This window comes from Mustela lutreola, chromosome 2 (genome assembly GCF_030435805.1).
Source record: "Mustela lutreola isolate mMusLut2 chromosome 2, mMusLut2.pri, whole genome shotgun sequence".
Classification (NCBI taxonomy): Eukaryota; Metazoa; Chordata; class Mammalia; order Carnivora; family Mustelidae; genus Mustela; species Mustela lutreola.
In genome coordinates this window covers 107,472,406-107,492,964 of record NC_081291.1, presented here as the reverse complement: position 1 = coordinate 107,492,964, position 20,559 = coordinate 107,472,406, and the positions used below count along the sequence as shown (strand labels likewise).

The 20,559-nt window shown below is 33.4% G+C and overlaps 1 protein-coding gene across 12 annotated transcripts in view; it reads left to right on the top strand.

Moving 5' to 3' along the window:
• DLG1 (discs large MAGUK scaffold protein 1) overlaps nucleotides 1-20,559 on the top strand; it is a 256,769-nt gene that overhangs the window by 1,389 nt on the left and 234,821 nt on the right. For all 12 annotated transcript variants that reach the window (XM_059163069.1, XM_059163079.1, XM_059163078.1 and 9 more), the window contains exons 2-4: nucleotides 57-106; nucleotides 771-902; nucleotides 15,910-16,076. In XM_059163069.1, the coding sequence (XP_059019052.1) occupies nucleotides 88-106; nucleotides 771-902; nucleotides 15,910-16,076 (318 nt within the window). In that variant the 5' untranslated portion in view covers nucleotides 57-87. The remainder of the gene's footprint in view (nucleotides 1-56; nucleotides 107-770; nucleotides 903-15,909; nucleotides 16,077-20,559) is intronic.

Genomic DNA, 20,559 nt, shown 5'->3' with positions numbered 1-20,559 from the left:
CTAGTTTAACCACGATTCTGTTCTTTGCTTTAGTTGTTTCTTTTCTGTTTTTAAAGGTGTGTGCCCTCTTCCTGATACTGGAGAAAAATGCCAGTCCGGAAGCAAGGTGAGAATTTATTTCGGAACTCTCCTGTGTGTGTTTCCTGTGTGTGTTTTGTGATTGCTGGTTTTGAAAGTATTTAACTCTCATGAGACAGCATCTTGTTAGCCTTACTACTTAGGGAATCTAAGCTTCATCATATCTTTCAGAAGAGGGAAACATCTAAATGTTTTTCAAACTTTCTTTTTTGAATCTCTCTAGTGACTCCAGAGGCAGTTAATTTTCACTCCACTGAAATGTCTTTTTAAAAACTTTGAATTGGTGTTTTAATATTTTACTTTGTTATTCTTCCTAAACACTCTGTGAGCAATTGTAGGATCCTGGCTAAGAGCTAGTATTTTGAAACATTTAAGATTTATATTATAATGACAAATTGTGGGTAATCCGCTTTGCATATCAGATCAGTTGAAGCTATGTTAACTAATATCTTGATCAAACAGTCTTTTATTGTGGTAGACTACTAGTGAACATTTATTAGCAACTGCTTGTCTTCCTCCTTTTTCTGTGACATTTTTTTTTTAAATTTTGGTTATTCTAGGGAATAAATATGTTTGTGAACGTAGTAGCATTGGTTGAGGTAGAGGATTTGGAGAAGTATTTAGATGTCTTGCAGAATTATTTGCTGTGTAAGGAATGTGTAATTTTAATCAGACTCTTCTTTTCTTCTTAGACACCCAGAGAGCATTGCACCTTTTGGAAGAATACCGTTCAAAACTAAGCCAAACTGAAGACAGACAGCTCAGAAGTTCCATAGAACGGGTTATTAACATATTTCAGAGCAACCTCTTTCAGGCTTTAATAGGTGGGAATTAAAACATTATTTGTGACCATTATGTGTTAGCTAGACTTAATGCACCTCTGAATTCATTTATTTTAAACTTAACAGAGAGTGATGTACTTGGTTCTCTATAAGACATTCAGTAACTTGAACATTCAGTGACATGTGTGTTTACAAAAGTATCTAATAACCAAAAAACTTTCAGTATGATTATTTCAGTGGTCTTTGGTGACATGTTTTATATTCTCAGCATTAACTATTAAAAGGTGGAGAAGTTGCAGAAATATTTCAGGATCCAAAAAATAAAGAGCAAATAACTTTTAACTTGTTTCTATATTTTACTTCTATTTCTCTGAAGTCCCTGAAAATGTTTGAAGAGTTCTGCTCTGTTTAAGGACATACATGCCCTAGTGTAGACTTCTGTTTAAACTTAGCATGCATGGAGTCAGAATTTTAGACCTGAAAATTATCTTAGAGATGATTTTGTCTAATATTATTTTGTAGCCAAGAAAATAGAAACAATGTCATTCATAACTAACTTAAATTTAAGGTGGTGCATTGTTTTAAAGTAGAACTGGGCAAGTGAGTCCTAAATTCTCTTCCTCACGCTGCCACTAATTGAATGGTAATATATGTCATTTAACCTTTTTTAGGTCACTATATTTGCTGTAGAATGTGAATGTAATAGAACAATGATTTTTAGCCCTTCCTCCAACCTGATTTTAATGCAGCGAGATTCTTTTTTAAAACAAAATCTCTTATTTTGTGCACAATTCCTGATTTATCAAACAAGATGATTTGTCTCTGGACTCTCCTCTAGGTATCTAGAAAATGTGTAGACCACTGAACTAGAAAATTTGTCCCCTCCAATTCTAAGAATAAAAATTTTTAATTAATCATTGACTGTATAAATAGGACATGAACTTCATTGCATTGCATTTATTTTCTTAGTAACTTCCAAGTGGATATGACCTAACATCAGTTTATTAATAGAGTAACTTTTGATGTGTTTGTGGACTACACAAGTTAGTGTATTCTGTCAAAAAACTTAATGCTAAATTGATACTCTCTACTAAATTTTTTTTAAATTAAAGATTTTAAGGAAGACCACTCAGTACACCTGAATAATTTTTAAATCTTAGTATTATTATAGACTTGAAAAAACCTACGCAAGAATAGAGAACAGTATAATTAACAGCTCTATCTAATTAACAATGTAATTAACTGTAACCCATCTTCAAAAATTATCAACATTCTGGTTTTTTTTTTAAACTGATGGACATTTTTTACATTTGAATTTCTAAGCTCTGATGTTTAAGGTACAAATGGATGATCAAATTGGATTCCTCTGAAAAAAGTAGCCAAAAAGGAAGGGAAGTATTTTTAGTTATTTGGTTTTCTAAGTCAACATCAAACCTAAGAATGTTTTATTTAGTAGAGTCACTGTTTAGAAAAAAAAAATTGTATGACTTGTATGTCCTTGTTTACCTATAGATGTAGATGGGTGTAGTCCTTCTCTGTGTGAAGTCTGCAGCTTAAAATTAAATGGTCAGTAAAGTAAACATAATCTACACTTCTTAGATTTCTCTGTAGATTGGAGGTAGATTTGGAGGGTATGTTTGGAGGGATTTTTAAAATATATTCTGCCTTGCCCCTTTTGACGGTTTATCTGTTCTTATACATAATTGAATTCTAAGAGAATTAGTCTTTTAATAAGTTTGTCAATCTTCTTAGTACTGTATAATTTCATTGGTTGTCAGTTTACCTTGATATTTAGATTTACATATATTTTAATGTTTTATAGGATATGATAACAAATTTTGGTGTAAGAAAAGTAATAGAGTTTAGGAATTTTGAAATGGGTAATTTTAGTAGAGATTTTTATGTGTTTCCATACTGTAATTGAATTAATTGTTTACTAAATTATTAAATGCATTCTTTGGTATTTATTAACTTTTGTCAGTTTTTGGAAAATTTTTAGGTTAGTAAGATTTTCTTTTTGGTTTGCACCTGTACCGTTGTTCTTGAAACAGCATATTAGTATACTTTAAACCTGTACCTCTTCCTAGGCTAAACTAGAGTCTGTTGTGTTCATAGTATGTGCTGGAAAATCCTGGATTAACTGTTTCTTCCTTTAGTAGGTGGCACTCTCTTTTCTGAGCTATTATCAGCGGACCACTAGATTTAAGGAGACATGGGTCTTGACCATCTGAATTGTTTGAAAGTCATTTGGTGCTTAGGTTTTTGACTGCCTGAGTTTGGAAATCATTTTCTTAGGCTGTAGTGAATTATGTAGTTACTTCTTTGGATTTGGTGTCTGCGTAATTGTTTATTGATTGTTTGAGCTGGTAGTTTGTACTGTTTTCGTGCATTTAAAAGAAGTTTGTGTAGGGCTCTGGGATTTTGGTGTTATAGAAATGTTGATTTATTTTTTCCTTTCCTCTGTATTTGAAATGTGTTAATCAGATTAGGTCTGTTCTGGTTACCTGGGGGTTGTTCAGAGGACTAGGCATGTATATATTGCATTATGTCTGTTCTGAGATAACAATTTTTTTTTTTTTTTGGCAATGCAATTGGTATTTTATTTATTTATTTTTTTAAATATAATTTTTTATTTTTTATAAACATATATTTTTATCCCCAGGGGTACAGGTCTGTGAATCACCAGGTTTACACACTTCACAGCACTCACCAAAGCACATACCCTCCCCAATGTCCATAATACCACCCCCTTCTCCCAACCCCCCTCCCCCCAGCAACCCTCAATTTGTTTTGTGAGATTAAGAGTCACTTATGGTTTGTCTCCCTCCCAATCCCATCTTCTTTCATTTATTCTTCTCGTACCCACTTAAGCCCCCATGTTGCAACACCACTTCCTCATATCAGGGAGATCATATGATAGTTGTCTTTCTCCGCCTGACTTATTTCGCTAAGCATGATACGCTCTAGTTCCATCCATGTTGTCGCAAATGGCAAGATTTCATTTCTTTTGATGGCTGCATAGTATTCCATTGTGTATATATACCACATCTGCTTGATCCATTCATCTGTTGATGGACATTGAGGTTCTTTCCATAGTTTGGCTATTGTGGACATTGCTGCTATAAACATTCGAGTGCACGTGCCCCTTTGGATCACTACGTTTGTATCTTTAGGGTAAATACCCAATAGTGCAATTGCTGGGTCATAGGGCAGTTCTATTTTCAACATTTTGAGGAACCTCCATGCTGTTTTCCAGAGAGGTTGCACCAGCTTGCATTCCCACCAACAGTGTAGGAGGGTTCCCCTTTCTCCGCATCCTCGCCAGCATCTGTCATTTCCTGACTTGTTGATTTTAGCCATTCTGACTGGTGTGAGGTGATATCGCATTGTGGTTTTGATCTGTATTTCCCTGATGCCGAGTGATATGGAGCACTTTTTCATGTGTCTGTTGGCCATCTGGATGTCTTCTTTGCAGAAATGTCTGTTCATGTCCTCTGCCCATTTCTTGATTGGATTATTTGTTCTTTGGGTGAGATGACAATTTTTAATTTATTTTAATATCTTTGAATTTGGGATACATTTTATGACTGATGTATTATGGAAGTGATTTTACATTCTTAGTGGCACATGAAATAATGGTGCATCAGAGAATCGATATCGTCAATTCAGTGAAACATGGCAATCATTGTCCTAGTTCTGATGTTTGTTAGTGACATTGAAAGATGTCTTGAAGATTTAAAAATTATTGAAAGCAGAACAGTTTTTATTAGTTTTGAGTTTCAGCTGACAAGTTACTTCTTTAGAGATGAATATTTAAAGTTATATCTAAAAAAAAAAAATCCATGAGCTATATATACTTCTTTAAAATTTGTTCCCCAAGTATGTGGTGATCATTTTTATATAAATGGAAGATAAAGTCTGCCTAATTTTACTCCGTGATTTAGGTGAGAACAATTTGAAAACTTAATATATTTGATTTTGTATTCTCATTTTCTGTACTTATATTTGAAAATTTGTAAGTAAAGTAGACTTGATATGGTTTGATTACAGGTCAGAACCCAGGTGTTCAAGTCCATATTGGTTTGAGGTCATTTATGATACTTAGGTTTGTCTGGAATCTCGGAGACGACTTGGTAGTCTTCAAAGATTTCTTACTAGTCTAGATCCCTGGAGTTACTTATGGGGTCAGAGAATTTATCTGCTTTTCTTGCTCATAGGAGGAAAAACCTGTGCTAAAGATCAGGCTGACTTTAGAGACTTGAGTAAGTTGAATCATGAGATTTGTATAGTTTGTCTGCAATAAGTAACATGCTTGTCTGCAATAAATAGCAAGCTTACTTTAATACATTTTTTATTTTAGTTCTAAAATTTTTCAAGATGAGGTGGATTATGTAATAACACTGACCATTTCTGAGATATTTGGCTCATTCGTTTTTTGCTACTCTATTAACTGAATTTGACTAGGCCTTGTAAACATGGTAAAGGACATTTAAATTTGTTAGATACTGGGTTTCAAAAGTATGTCTCCTTTTTTTTTAATTGTAAAAAGAAAATAACATTTATCATCTTAGCCACTTTTAAATGTGTGGTTTGATAGTGTTAAGTATATCCACATTGTTCCAAAAACAGTTCAGAACTTACTCCTCTTGCAAAAGCAAAACTCTACCCAGTAAACAATACTTCCCTTTTCGTTGTACACCCAGCACCTGATAACTACTCTTGTACTTTCTGTCTCCATGATTTTGACTACTGTAAGTAGCTCATGCAAGGGGAAATCATACAGTACTTATCTTTTTAGTGGCTAACTTAATTCATTTAATGTTCTCAAAGTTACTCCATGTTGTAGCATGTGACAGAATTTCCTTCCCGTTTAAGACTGGATTTATTTTACTGTATGTATATACCACATTTTGTTATGTGGTATATACATATACCATATACATATACATATACATATCAATGTTATCCATTGATCCATTGATGGACATTTGGAGTGTTTTAACCTCTCAGCTGTTGTGAATAGTGCTTCCACGGGTGTGCAGATATCTCTTTGAAACTCTTCTTTCAATTTTTGGGATACTCAAGTGCAAGATTGCAGGATCATGTGGTATTTATATATTTAATTTTTTGAGGAACTGCCCTACTGCCTCACATAGCAGTTGCATTATTTTACGGTCCCACCAGCAGAGCACAAGGGTCTCCATACTTTTGCCGACACTTGTTATTTTCAGGGTTTTTTTTTTATAATAACCATCCTAATGGATGTGAGATTTTGACTTTTTCAAGTGTATGTAAAAAGTGTATTTATTTATTTATAAAAGATTTTATTTATTTATTTAACACAGAGAAATCACAAGTAGGCAGAGAGGCAGGCGGAGCAAGCTCCTTGCTTTGCTGAGCAGAGAGCCTGATGCGGGGCTTGGTCCCAGGACCCTGGGATCATGATCTGAGCCAAAGGCAGAGGCTTAACCCACTGAGCCACCCAGGCACCCCTGAAAAGTGTATTTAAAAAGCACTTCTCTTTGTAATACAAGTGTCTCATTTAGTCATCATAATCCTATGAAGTCTATATTCACCTGTAAGGTGATTATACTCTTTTATAGATTGGAAAACTGAGGCACTGACAAATTATGTATCTCGTTCAAGAACCCTCAGGTACTAAACTGTCGAGCCAGAAATTGAATTCAACTAATCTGAATCCAGAGCCTCTCCTCATGTTCAGTTATTAGGATATTCTTTATCATAAGTTGAATATTTTAATTGGTAAAGAACACTAACAAGTGTGTTTAAGATAGATGTTGATCTGTAGTAGCAGTGGTTTTTTTTTTTGAAGTTTTTACTTTGAAGGAGAATATTTATGATGGAATGATGCTTATAATTACGGAATTTACACATTTTGAAAAATGTATTTAGTAATCAAGGTTTGTGAATTTCTAGCTGTAATAGTAAAATGTCAAAATTTATTGGATTTTTTGTTTGTTTATTATTGGTTCCCGTCATATTATATATATATATTTTTTTCAAATATCTATTTATTTGACAGAGAGAGATCACAAGTAGGCATAGAGGGAGACAGAGAGAGGAGGAAGCAGGCTCCCCACTGAGCAGAGAGCCCGATACGGGACTCGATCCCAGGACCCTGAGATCATGACCTGAGCCGAAGGCAGTGGCTCAACCCACTGAGCCACCCAGGCGCCCCCTGTCATATTATATTTTGTTGCTAAGTTCATGTGTGTGACTTTGCAGGCTAGGTTTTAGAAAAGAAAACGTTTATGACATTATATGGATCATTCTCTTGACCAAAACTTTATTGGAGGAAAATTTTATTAACTTTTCAGTTGGTCATTTTGATTGAACCTGGATTGTTATTTATTTGCTAGTAGTTTTGCTTACTACTTCTCTGATGTAGTGCTTTGATTATGTTGAATCTGGTTGAATTCTCTTTGGAACCTTGTAATCAACAGAGCTATAAAAGCATCTGTAAATAATTTTTCTAGTTTATTTCATCTGTGTAAGGTCAGATTTTTTCCACTATATTTTTTCTTTCCTAATTATTTTTTTCAGTAACCAGTCTAACACCAGGTATTTCATTTATTTGTCATGTCTCTGTAGTCTCGACACATTTCCACAGTCCTTTTTGGTCTTTTATGACATTACCATTTTGTTTCTAATTTTAGGTTTGTCTGATGCTTTCTTGTGACTAAATTCAGGTTATGTATTCTCTAGGGTTCTGTACATTCAGAGGTACAGATGTCTTCTGTTAATTTTGATCACCCAATTAAGGTACTTGATTTCTCTATAGTTAGTGTTGTTTTCCTTGCATTTTGTAAGCAATATGTGGGAGAGACTTTAATACCATAGGCATGCTCTGCTCTTTAGCAAAATTTCCCTCTAGACTTAGCATCCATTGATGATGCTTGTCTGAACCAGTTTTTACTATGTTGAAAATGACAATCAAAAAATGACATTTCATAACAGTAGCAGTCTTTTACATTCTCCATTTAATACCTGCATTTTAGTGTAAGAGCTCTCCTTCCCCATGTATCTATGTATGTGTCTGTGTCATTTTTCTTTTAATCATTGATAGTGTATTATCAACCTTAATGTTTTCGGTGCTCAGACTGTTTTGTTTTAGATCATCTGGTAAGAACTCTTTCCAGCTTGCTTTTCTGTCCTTAAGACGTGCCACTATCACTTTGAGTACTTTCTCACTTTTTGACATAAAAAGATATTCCAGGTTCATCTTGTACATATTTTGCCCCAGCCTTGGAATCAGCCATCTCTCTGAGAAGGTCTGGTTTCTGTTGATACCTTGTTCTCAAAAATATGTTTGTGAAAATACTCTATGACTGTTAGTCAAATAGTATTTCAGATGTGGAAGTAACTTTTTTGGACATTGGCTTGACATTTTTCTTGTTTCTAGTGTGCAAAACACAAATTACGATAATGTACTTAAAAATTTTATATGATACTCTTTTAGGGGATCAAAATGGCTTTTTAAATGTACTTAAGTTTAGATGAAAGCAGAGTATCTATTTTTGAGTATCTGTTCTTGAGTAGACTTGGCAATTGCATATTTTAGTTTATGAAACATTATACTTGCTTTTAGTCAAATAACTGATAAAATTCCCTCTGAAATGGCCAGGTTATATTTCTGTGTTTTTCAGCTTTCTAGTTGCTTTCTTTCTAAGTCCAAAACAGAATTTATTACAAAAAAAAAAAAAGGCATGTTCCATGTAAAGAATTTAAGATCAGTTAAATATACTTTATATAAAATACTATAATCAAGAAAATTCTCACAGCAAAGGTAACCTATTTCTTCCATAGGGTGAACATCCATATAGAATATTATTATTTATGTATTTATACACACTTTCTTTTTGTAAAACAAATTCCTTACACAAGTAAAACATAATGGAATTGTTTCCTACATGAGGAATTGATACTTAAAATCAGTGTGTAAAATGAAAAATCCCATCAGATTAAAATTACCCTTGAAATTCCTTCTAGAATTTAACACTCTCATTAAGTACAGTATAGTTGTTTTTTCTCTAGTGGAAAGAAACCTTTGTTTCTTCAGTTGGGCAGCAGATATAGTTGGCTTGTGTTTTAAGTGATCTCTTGTACTAAAAGCTCATAATTCTGGGGCACCTGGATGACTCAGTGGATTAAAGCCTCTGCCTTTGGCTCAGGTCATGATTCCAGGGTCCTGGGATCGAGCCCTGCATTGGGCTCTCTGCTCAGTGGGAGCCTGCTTCCCTCTCTCTCTCTTTGCCTGCCTCTCTGCCTCCTTGTGATCTCTGTCAAATAAATAAATAAAATCTTTAAAAAAAAAAAAAAGCTCATAATTCTAGAATCAGACTCAGTAAATAAGGTCTGTAGAGATGCTCACATTAGAGGCACATGGAAATGGAGGCTACCTGAGGGAACAGTTTCCTTCCTTCTCATTTTTTATTTGTGATGTTGACTTAAAATTGGGTGGACTGATAGATAGAATTGCCTTTTTTGGTGAAGGGAGGTGCGGAAGTTAGATTTGCCTAAGTGTATATAATGTGCATACACAAATTAACTATTTTTATCCCAAAATTTAGCATTGGATATCTTCCCATATCAGTATGTTTGTACCATCTTAAATGACTGTTTACATTCTATAGATGTGGTGTTGTCTTACTAATGATTTCCTAGGAGCACTTAGGTATATAATTTTTCTGAATTTTGAACAACATTGCAAGTGTATATGCCTCTTTGTTCTACATTGTTTGTTATAACCTTTGGATAAATTCCTAGAAATTAATTGCTTGGCAAAAGGGGATTTGCATTTTAAAAAGGTTTTTAGCGTAATTTGTTAAATTACTCTCAGAAAGGTTATATTCAATTTAATTTTTTAGGCAGTATGTGGAATAATGACTAATTCCCTATACCTTAAGCAATCTAGGTATCATCCTTTTTAATATTTTTTATTCTGATATGTGGAATATACCTTTAGTCCTTTTGATGTTTTATTATATATTTATTTGGTTAAACAACCAATGATAAAAGAACTTTAAACTATGTAAGAATTTTCTTATATCATTTAAATTTCTTTTGTGAATTATTTGTTCATGTCATTTTCCCCCTCATGATCTAAGAATTTTTTTGAATTATTTGTTCATGTCATTTCCCCCCTCCTACAGCTTTTTTTCTCCTTTTTTTTAGAAGTGTAAAATCATTCTGTTAAGGTCTTTTCTTAATATTTTCCCTATGAAATAAGGCTATTTTCTCATAGATTAGAGATGTTTCCTCTACTGTGTTAAATCATTACAAATTCTGGACTATTTAGACTTCCTACTCTGATCCTTATTTTTTTAATTTGAGAAATGTGTGTGAGTTTTACTGTTTAGGATGATAAAAATGGTAACTAAAAGCTAGAAAACTTTTCCCAACCTCCTTTGAGGGTGTTTCTGGAATTTTATATTTACTTTACGTAATCCCAGTGTTTGCAAACTTTGAATTCTGCAAGAAAAGAACAAAGATAAAATGAAAATATTTTACTTAAAGTTTTATTTAAACTTGGAGAGTTCTGAAGTATGTGATCCTAAGAGACTTCCCTGAAATACATATTTTTTGGTAGTAGGAATGAGTCTTCTCTGTTTCATTGGACTAATTGTGTCTAAGTTTAATTTAGAATTTCCAGTTCTATAGAAAATTTCTGTTGTTCCATTGTTTCTATATTTCTTATTACACATATTGTAACTGTTGTAGCTTTTATAACAGATCTTTGTTCAGGAGCTGCACCTGAGGAAACCCATTTTAGTTCAAAACAGAGAAAGCACTTACCAGACTATAAGCAGCAAATAGGAATAGACTGTGTTAAGGCTGATCCAGTAGGCTCAACAACATTAATGTTTTCAATTGTGAATCGGCTAAAGGTTAGTTTTCTCTAATAAATGTTTTAATATCCCGCATTTTCTCATGTTCTTGCTTTAGTGCATCATTATTTTTAAAAGGAAATAAGCTTTTTCAGGGTAGTAAATAAAAATATAGTCATTTTAATTCCATATGGTGTATATCTGGGTGAACTATATGGATTTTTAGATGAGTATGGAATTACCTGTCTTAAGTGGCAGTCATTTTGACTACTTCTGTATTCTTCCCATTTTCTGTACATTTTCATATTAAAGATTTAAGTTTAGAGTTGTTGCAAGTGAAATGTTTGCATAGGTTTATTGAAAGACTCTGTCATTTTTTAAAAAGACTTTATGTATTTGTCAGAGAGAGGGCACAAGCAGTGAGTGGGGCAGGCAGAGGGAGAAGCAGGCTCCCTGCTGAGCCAAGAGCCCAATGGAGGACTCCATCCCAGTAACCTGGGATCATGACCTGCACCCAAGACAGTTTCTTAACCAACTAAGCCACCCAGGTGTCCCAGGACTCTGTCATCTTACATGTGATAGTAAATTTAGCAATTTCTAATGTAATAGTATTGAGAGAGATGACTATTGAAGTATTATTTTGCTGTGATTACATTTTTTGTTGTCTATATATTTTGGTATAACTATGAGTAGCCATTATTAGTGATGTTGGGTATAATTGGCGTAGAAATATATAAATGAATTATATAAATCAGAATTATAAAAGAATTTTTCATTGTCAGAGCTGGTTAATTTTACTTTCAAAAAATTTAATACATGTGCAGTAATAGAAATTTGAAATAGATGTGTAAGGTTCTATAGCACCTTAAAATATAGCCATCAAATTTTTATAGAAACACTACCTTTTTAAGTGTTTCTAAATGGTGTTATTTGATTTTTAAGTGTTAATGTATTTTTTTCCTCAATTTTCTCCATCTCTCAAAGACATTGTTATATCTCATTTTTTAATTCTTTTATTCCTCTTTAAAATGTATTCTCTCTATTAGTATTCATTGTTTGAATGTCTTAAGTATTCAGGGTGAACTCATTAGTTTAATTCTTTATTTTCATGAAGTTTGTTGAGAATAACTTGGAATTTGAGACTTGAGCATTTTAAACAGATTTTGAAGAACTGGGAGAAATGGGGATTATACTAGAACTTGTTTTTGTTTTCTATTTTTGACTTCTGTTAATATAGTAGCTTCGATTTTACTTTAGGCTCATTAGCTTATGGAACTCAGTATTATACTCTCCAATTTAAAAAAAATCTAAAGGAAAAGAAAGTAATGTTTTGAATCTTAGAATGTTATTGTAGAAACACTCCTGTCCCAGTAATAATCTTTTTTCTTTGCTAAATCTTTATGGTTATGATCAGTGATTATCTTCTGACATATAAAATGTAGATTATAAAGAACAATGACTGCTGATGCTATGGGAAATACAAAATATGAGTACTTTGGACTCAAAAAGAAAAGCTCTGTCCAGTTTTTCCAGAGTACCCTTTTTGATGAAGTGCAGCTTTGAGAAATCTTCACTGATACACCTGAGTAAATTTGTGATAGAGAAATAATTTCTGAAGAGGTATTCCTATGTTACTGTCCTTTATAGTCTTTGAGATACCCTAAAGATGAAGCAGTGTGGTGGACAAGTTAAATAAAATGTGTGGAATGTTGGTCAAAATGGGATATTGGTCAAAATTAAAGGGATGTGTATATTTATAAGCTGGATATGTGAGCTTATTATCACTTTCCTTTAAAATATAAATAAAGGAAAATGATAATAAGCTGACATATCCAGCTTATTTTTTTATTGTGATAAAATGTAGGTAACAAAGTTTATCATTTTTTTAAGTGTACAGTTCAGAGGCATTAAGTACATTCACATTATTTTGTGACCATCACTCATTGTGTCTCCTGAAACTTTTCATCATCCCAGACTGAAACTCTGTACTCGTTAGAAAATAACTCTCCATTTCCTCCTCACTCAGTCCCTCCTTAATCCATTCTTTTTTTTTTTTTTTTTTTTTTTTAAAGATTTTATTTATTTATTTGACACAGAGAGAACACAAGTAGGCAGAGAGAGAGAGGAGGAAGCAGGCTCCCTGCTGAGCAGAGAGCCCGATGCGGGACTCGATCCCAGGACCCTGAGATCATGACCTGAGCCGAAGGCAGCGGCTTAACCACTGAGCCACCCAGGCGCCCCCTCCTTAATCCATTCTTATCTTACCCCAGTAACAACTGTTCTTCCTGCCTCTATAAATTTGACTCTTCTAGTACCTCATGTAAGTGGCATTATACAATATTTTCTTGTGTGTCTGACTTACCCTAAACTTAGCATAATGTCTTCAAAATCCATCCATCCATTTTGTAGAATGTATCAGAATTTTGTTCCTTTTAAAAGTTGAGTAGTATTACATTGTTTGTATGTTCCACATTTTGTTTTTTAACCATTCATCTGTGGATGAATATTTGGGTTGTTTCCACCTGTTGTATACTGGGAATAATGCTGCTGTGCTTATTGATGTACACATAATCTGTTTGAGTCCCCGCTTTCACTTCTTTTGGGCATGTATCTAGAATCTCATGCTTGATCAAAAGGTGATTTTATGTTGTAGTATTTTGAGATATCACTGTACTGTTTTCCACAATGATTATATCATTTTCTATTCCTACCAATAAGTGGACAGGGGTTTAATTTCTCTACATCCTCATCAAAGCCTGTTAGCCTGTTTTGTTGATAATAGTCATTCTAATGAGTGTTTACTCAGTTTATGTTGTCTTAAGCCTGATATAGTTAAAATAATATGAATATTTGATTCATATTCAGTCCATAAGAGCTCAGGCACTGCAAATTAGAAGGACTTTTTAAGAGATGAGGCATTTCAGTTGACAGTAAGTAGCAGGATGTGAGTGGACTTTTGAAAAATTCACATAGGGAGCATTTTATTCCTTGATCTTCCTAAATAGTAAAATGTTACTCCAAATTATACTAGTCTAGATCTCTGTTGTCCTATATGATAACTACTAGCTGTTTGTGACTATTTAATGATACATAAATAAAATTATAAAATCAGTTCCTCACAAAAATGTGACACTTGTCACATTTTTAGTGCTTAATAGCCTTGTGTAGCTAGTGGCTACCATATTGGAGAGTGCAGCTATAGAACATTTTCATCCCTGTAGAAAGTTCTTTTGGACAGTACTGATAGAGATATTTGTTAGAGATATTATTGAAGGATAATACAGCAGTATATCTGTTAAGGGTAGAATAAAAGGTCACAGAAGGTAAACATTTCAAACTCGACTTGTAATAATAGAAAATATAATGAAGTTTTTTTATGGTGATGTGGGCTATTTACCTTGAGATTGATAATCATCCAATTACTCAAATTACTCAATATTCAGCACTTTTGGGGAGCATAATTACACTAGGAGCTCTGATATCTTTATTTTCTTGCAGAAGATATTTCTCCTTCTCTATAGATCTATGAATATATATCCTCTGTGTATAATAAATATGTGTTTCTTATATATGTAGAAGTGTATGTCCTGCCACAGAAATGTATACATAGTCATATATATATATATATATATATATATATATATATACACATCTCCTAAAAAAAAATCTGTAGTATTTTTGGAAAATAGTCCATTTTTAAATTTCCCTAATTATCACAATGTCTTTTATATCCTCCTGCCCCTTCCTGCCAGTCAAGCCTCACTTATTGCAGTTAATTGCTGTGTTTTTTTCATTTCCTTTATTTAAAAAAAAAAAATTCTTCTCAAATAATTTCTCTTCCTTTTCATGACATTGACTTGGTAGAGAAACTGGCCATTTGTCTTATGGAATGTCCCCTTCTGAATCTGTTTTTTTCCCCCTTGCTCTTTTGGTGTCATTTTACTTGTTTCTCTAGCTTCTTTATTTCCTGTGAACTGCAAGTTGGCTCTGAAGGTTTGATTTAGGTTCAGGTTAAGCAGTTTTTGGTAAGAACACTTTGTAGCTGATGCTCTTAATTTGAGTTTAATTTGGTTATGTGAACAGTTTTTTATACTTAACTCATGGTTTATAAAATACTTTCATATGCAATTTTCTCTAGTAATATTCTTAACACCTTGTAAAGTGGGTTGATACTATCTTCACTATGCTGATTTAGTTTTTATGAGCTCTTTACTTAGAAAGTTTTACAATTCTACTGGTTATTAAAAGAGAGTTATTTTGTCTCTACTATTTTCTGACTGTTTTTTAAAGGACATATTAATCTTTTCATCATAGAAATAAGTAAAAGTTATTCTGTTTAAATGTTACTTCTGTTTAAATGTTATTCTGTTTAAATAATTCTGTATAGGATATTCTCCCACCTTTGCTGTTAAAACAATAATTTCTCCCATTTAAAAAACTAACTCAAAATACACAACTAGGTGAATAAAGAACTGATAGTGGTGAACTTAAGCATTATGTAACTGTCACTCAGAGCTTTCTGAATGGCATGAAAAATCAGTGTTAATATGCTAAGTTTATATAATTCTAGTTGACAGCAAAGTAAATTGATCTTTTAAATTGTCCTGTGCTACTTTAAATAAATTTATGGATTTTTTAGTTTTGTTATGTTTAATTGATTATTTCTAAAATATAAAATATTTAATTTAGTATTTCACTTTCTTGTTCATGTTGGTTAGAAGGACAGTTAAAACTATGTGAGGGGTTTATATTGAGGAGATATTGGTGGTATGAAGATAAAATATCAGTAATGACTCACATCTTCAAAATTCATAGTAGTGATATTAGCTGCTTTGGTTAGGAGCCTGTTAGGTGCCATTGTGGGCTTCATATGTATTATACTCAGTACTTTTTACAATTCACATGATAAAGAGGCAAGTTATCAGAGGTTAAGTAACTTGCCTGAACAGGCAGCTAATTTATGATGAAATAGAGATTTGAACTCAGCACTGACTTTGAAGTGTAAAAAGCCTGTGACTTTTACACTATGCCCTGCAAGTTCTGATGTAACTATGACAAAATAAAATGAGAAAATATTCACTGTTTAAGTACATTATAAGATTGGGCTTATTTTACTTTTTGAGTTAATGCTGTTTCAGCAATGCATAGTTTAATTAGAAAATCTAAATACTTTGATTTTTTTTTCTTTTCTTCACTTCTAGATATTCAAGAATTTTATGAAGTGACCTTACTGGATAATCCAAAATGTATAGATCGTTCAAAGCAGTCTGAACCAATACAGCCTGTGAATACTTGGGAAATTTCCAGCCTTCCAAGCACTACTGTGACTTCAGAAACACTGCCAAGCAGCCTTAGCCCTAGTGTAGAGGTAAGATAAATTTTTTCCTGAGGCTGTTTTTTAATAATCAATTTATTGGGGCTGCTAAGTTTTTTCACTTTATTAAAATGGATATTATGTGGAAATATCATGAGATTACAAATATTTTTTAAGAGAAAAGCTCAGAATCTCTGATGCCCCTTTCTTAACATGTTGTAAATGGTTTGAGGTCTGAAATACTTGGCTTTAGACTATTAAAAGAACACTTTGCATGAGATACCTTAATGAAATTGTATTTTGAAAAGGTGATTTTACTCTGTTTTTTTGTTTGTTTGTTTTGAGAAATAGAATATAGTTTTGTTGTGCTGGGCCGATTAATTGCTACATATACTCCAGTGATTCTGTTTATTTGACTTGAAGATTGCATTAATAAAATTCACTAAAGACTGATCAGTAAATCTTAAGGTTAGCATTGGTTTCAGCATTTTTCTGTAGTTAAAACTATATTTCTTTAAGTTTTAAGAACTGTTTTAGTAATGTTCTTTTTTTGGTTGTAACGTACTGTTGCTGGTAGAGTTAGATAGAACAGAGATATATGAAGCATTTTGTAATGAGGCTTCTATCTGACAAACATTAGTCATTTGAATGTGGTTGTCTGACTGAATTTGATTCTAGTCCCTTCTAGTTTGTTTGTACTAGAGAAATGCTTGGAAAATTGAATCAGCCTCTGTTTGGTGAGTAATAAATCAGGGAAAAGTAGTGGTGGGCAGCAACCAGACAACCCTTTGGTAATGAAGCAGACAGTTTCTGAGTTTTCTTTTTTTATATTATGTCACATAGAACTGTAAAATTTTAAAGCAGGCAACAAATCTGATCCCTCTTTTTCATTTTAAGGATTTGGAAACTGAGATCCAAAAAAAAAGGAATGACTTGACCCAGCTTATTTAGCTAGTTTGGGCAAGTCTACCCTTAGATTTCAGACCTTGTAACAGATCACGGTTCTCTTTACTGATCCTGTTCTGCACTTGTATGTTTATTGTTTCTGTGTCTTTTTTTTTTTTTTTATCTCTTTTTTATCACTCTTAGATCATTTCCATTTTCATTCCCTTTTGTTGATAAATCATTTGCCCTTATGATCAATTCCAAATAGATTTTTTTTAATGTTAACTATTAGTACAGTTTTTATTTCACATTTATTTTCCTAGCTTAAAAATTTTGCATTTGAGGAGACATGTTAAATTTTAAGAGAATTGAGTTTCTTATTTAATTACTTAACTATTGTTTTCTATTGTCTCATTGATTATGTTCAACTATGAGTATAATGCATAGAGTTCTTATAGTTGATTTGCCTATTTTTATAGGAGATTGTTTAGATAATGGCTGGCTCAATGTAACCAGTAAAATAAATGTTCATTAAGGTTAAATAAGTGGATAATACTGCACAGTGGAAGTTAATTTCTATATAGAGTTCAGTCAGAAAGATCAGGAAGGCATTGAATTCCATTATGAGTAGTATTGGAAAATTTCAGGGGTGCCTGGCTAACCCAGTCAGTGGAGTGTGTGACTCTTGATCTCAGGGTCATGAGCTAGAGCCCCACGTTGGGTGTAGAGGTTACTTAAAAATAAAATCTTAAGGGAAAAAAAGAGAAGAGTATCGGAAGATTTCAACTTGTGTAAAGTGAGGCACTGGTATTTAGAAAGACCCTTTGCAATACTGGTTTCTGCATCTCCTAAAGGGTGTAGTATGGACATGTTAAAGGAGAATAGGAGAACAAGAATTTTCAGACTATAAATGGGAGGTCTAATTAGGAAAATGGATGAGAAGGGATTATGATTAAAATGTTGCTTAGGGCTTGGCACATGAAAATGCTCTAGTGTGCTTGAAATTTATACCCATTCACATTTAAACTTAGTAATGGGATCATGGAGATGTGTCCATCAAGTCCCAGATTTTTTTAAAGAAGGGAAGATCTGTATGTGTCAAATCTATAGTGAGCTAAGTTTAGTTCAAAAGAAGTACTGTTTTGTAGAGAGGACAGAATACCCTGATAGATGCTTGCCTGAAAATGTAAATAGTTTTGAAACACACTTGATGGATGACAGTCCTAAGGTCTTAAAAAACAAACAAACAAACAAACAAAAAACCCTGTAATGTTTATAGGTTTCATTTCTACTTTTTTGAGAGTAGAAGGAAAGTATATTCCCCTGTTCCCCATTTATGTATGCTTAATTTGGACAGAAAACTTGGCTAAGAGGCATTTGACTCGATTGCTTTAGACACTTGGAGGATGATGTTTAGGACTGAAAAGAGATCTCGAACTTTTAATTCACCTTATTTAAAGTTTTGTAGTTGAAGAGAGTCCACTGACCCAAATTAAAACAAATGCAGAGGAAGTTTTTATTTGACTATAACTTAAAAAATAATATGAAAATCATGAAAATATTTTATCTCATACAAATTTTAGGTTATTATGGCACTTGTGCACTAATTCTTGGATAAAAAAGTAAGGTAATGCGGGCACCTGGGTGGCTCAGTTGGTTAAGGGTCTGACTCTTGATTTTAGTTCAGGTCATGATCTCAGGGTTGTGAAATCCAGCCCCTAGTTGGACCCTGCACTGGGTGTGGAGCCTGCTAAAGATTTTCTCTCCCTCCTCTTCTTCTCTCCCCTCCTCCACCTTAAAATAGGTTGGTAGGTAGTAAACAGAAAGGTAATGTTTTTGTGACAAAGTTGTATGCAACACAATCTTACTATCTCTTTTACTTCATGTTCACTTTTGTAGGATTATCATAAAGAGGGTTTTTTTTTTGTTTTTTGTTTTTTGCAAAAGAAGTATTTGAGATAGAGCAATTTCCAGGGCATGCTTCTCTTACTTTCTTAAAGTGAAAATCTTTGTCTTGTAGACATTTGTTCACTTTTCTTTCTTGTCCTTTTTGTTTTGTTATTAACTGATCTAACTTGCCAGATCTTCATTTGTCAGTTAATTTGTGGCCTTGTAACTTCATTTCCTATATTTCTTCTGATGTTGTAAAGTGAAAATCAATGCCATTTATTTTTGCAGTGACATGGCAGCATCCCTTTTTTTTTTTTTTTTTTTAAAGATTTATTTATTTATTTATTTGACAGACAGAGAACACAAGTAGGCAGAGAGGCAGGCAGAGAGAGAAGGGGGAAGCAGGCTCTCTTCTGAGCAGAGTGCCCAATGCAGGGCTCCATCCCAGGACCCTGGGATCATGACCTGAGCCAAAGGCAGAGGCTTTAACCCACTGAGCCACCCAGGCGCCCCAGTATTCCATTTTCTTAGAACTTTTTTGTGTTTGGTATATCTGTCTTCTATTTTGAACATATACCTAGTATATTGTTTGGAATGATGTTTGCATAATATTAATGATTGTTTCTGGGTGATGGGGACTTTTTTCTTTTTAGTACTTTTCTCTGATACTTAAAAAAAATAACGCATGTCATTTTTATGGAAACAAATCTATCCTAAAATAAGAGTGAATTTTAGAGATGGTAAGGAAGAGTATTCAAAAGGAACCAAGAGGCAAGAGTAGGAGAAATTGTCTGATTTAATGAGAAATTCCAACAGAAAAGGATGCAGTATCCTATTTTAGTCCTTTTGGGCTCCTGTAACAGAGTATCACAGATTGGGTAGCCTATAAACAACAGATTTATTTCTCACAGTGTGGAACCTGGGTAGTCCAAGATCCGGTCACAGGTAGATACACTTTCCTGGTTCCTAGTTGGCCCTTTTCTTAGTGTGCTCATGTTGAGGAAGGGTAAGAGAGCTCACCATAATCTCTTTTATAAGGACACTAATCCCATTCACAAAGCCTCCCTTATGGCCCAGTGACCTCCCAAAGTCCCCACCTCTTAATACCATCGCATTGGAGTTTAGCATTTCAACATGTGAATTTTTGTGGGGGGACACATTCAGCCTATGGCAGTTCTGTTTTTGATAGTACATTGCAAGCACACCAAAGAGTCAAAGGCTTGGTTTTCTTTTTTGATGTGAAACCATAAAAATCATTTTAATGATTTTTGGATAGGAAGAGCTTTTCTAAGCATGACAGCAATCAAAATCCAGAAGAATTAAAAGGTTAAGAAGGCTGAGTTTGGGGGCACCTGAGTAGCTCAGTCAGTTAAGTGTCTGACTCTTGATCTCAGCTCAGGTCTCAATCTCGTGGTCATGAGTTCAAGCCCTGCGTTGTGCTCTACTTAGTAAAATGGAGGGAAAAAAAAAAGAATGCTGACTTTGTGGAATTTCTTTGTGATCATCACAAAGTTTGATTATTTGAAGTTTAGTTAGAGAATTATATCTTGAAAAGGTACATTAAACAATTGAGAAATGGGGGAATTTGTTACATTTATAAAAAGGGACTAATTTTCCCCCCTCTCAACTCAAAAAAAACTCTTTACAGGACAGTAAGAAAAACATCAACATTCAATAAAAAAGTGACCAAAGGAAGTGAATGGGCAGTTTAGAGAAAAAGAATTACCAATGGATCAAGTAAGCCTTTGAAGAGATGCTCAAC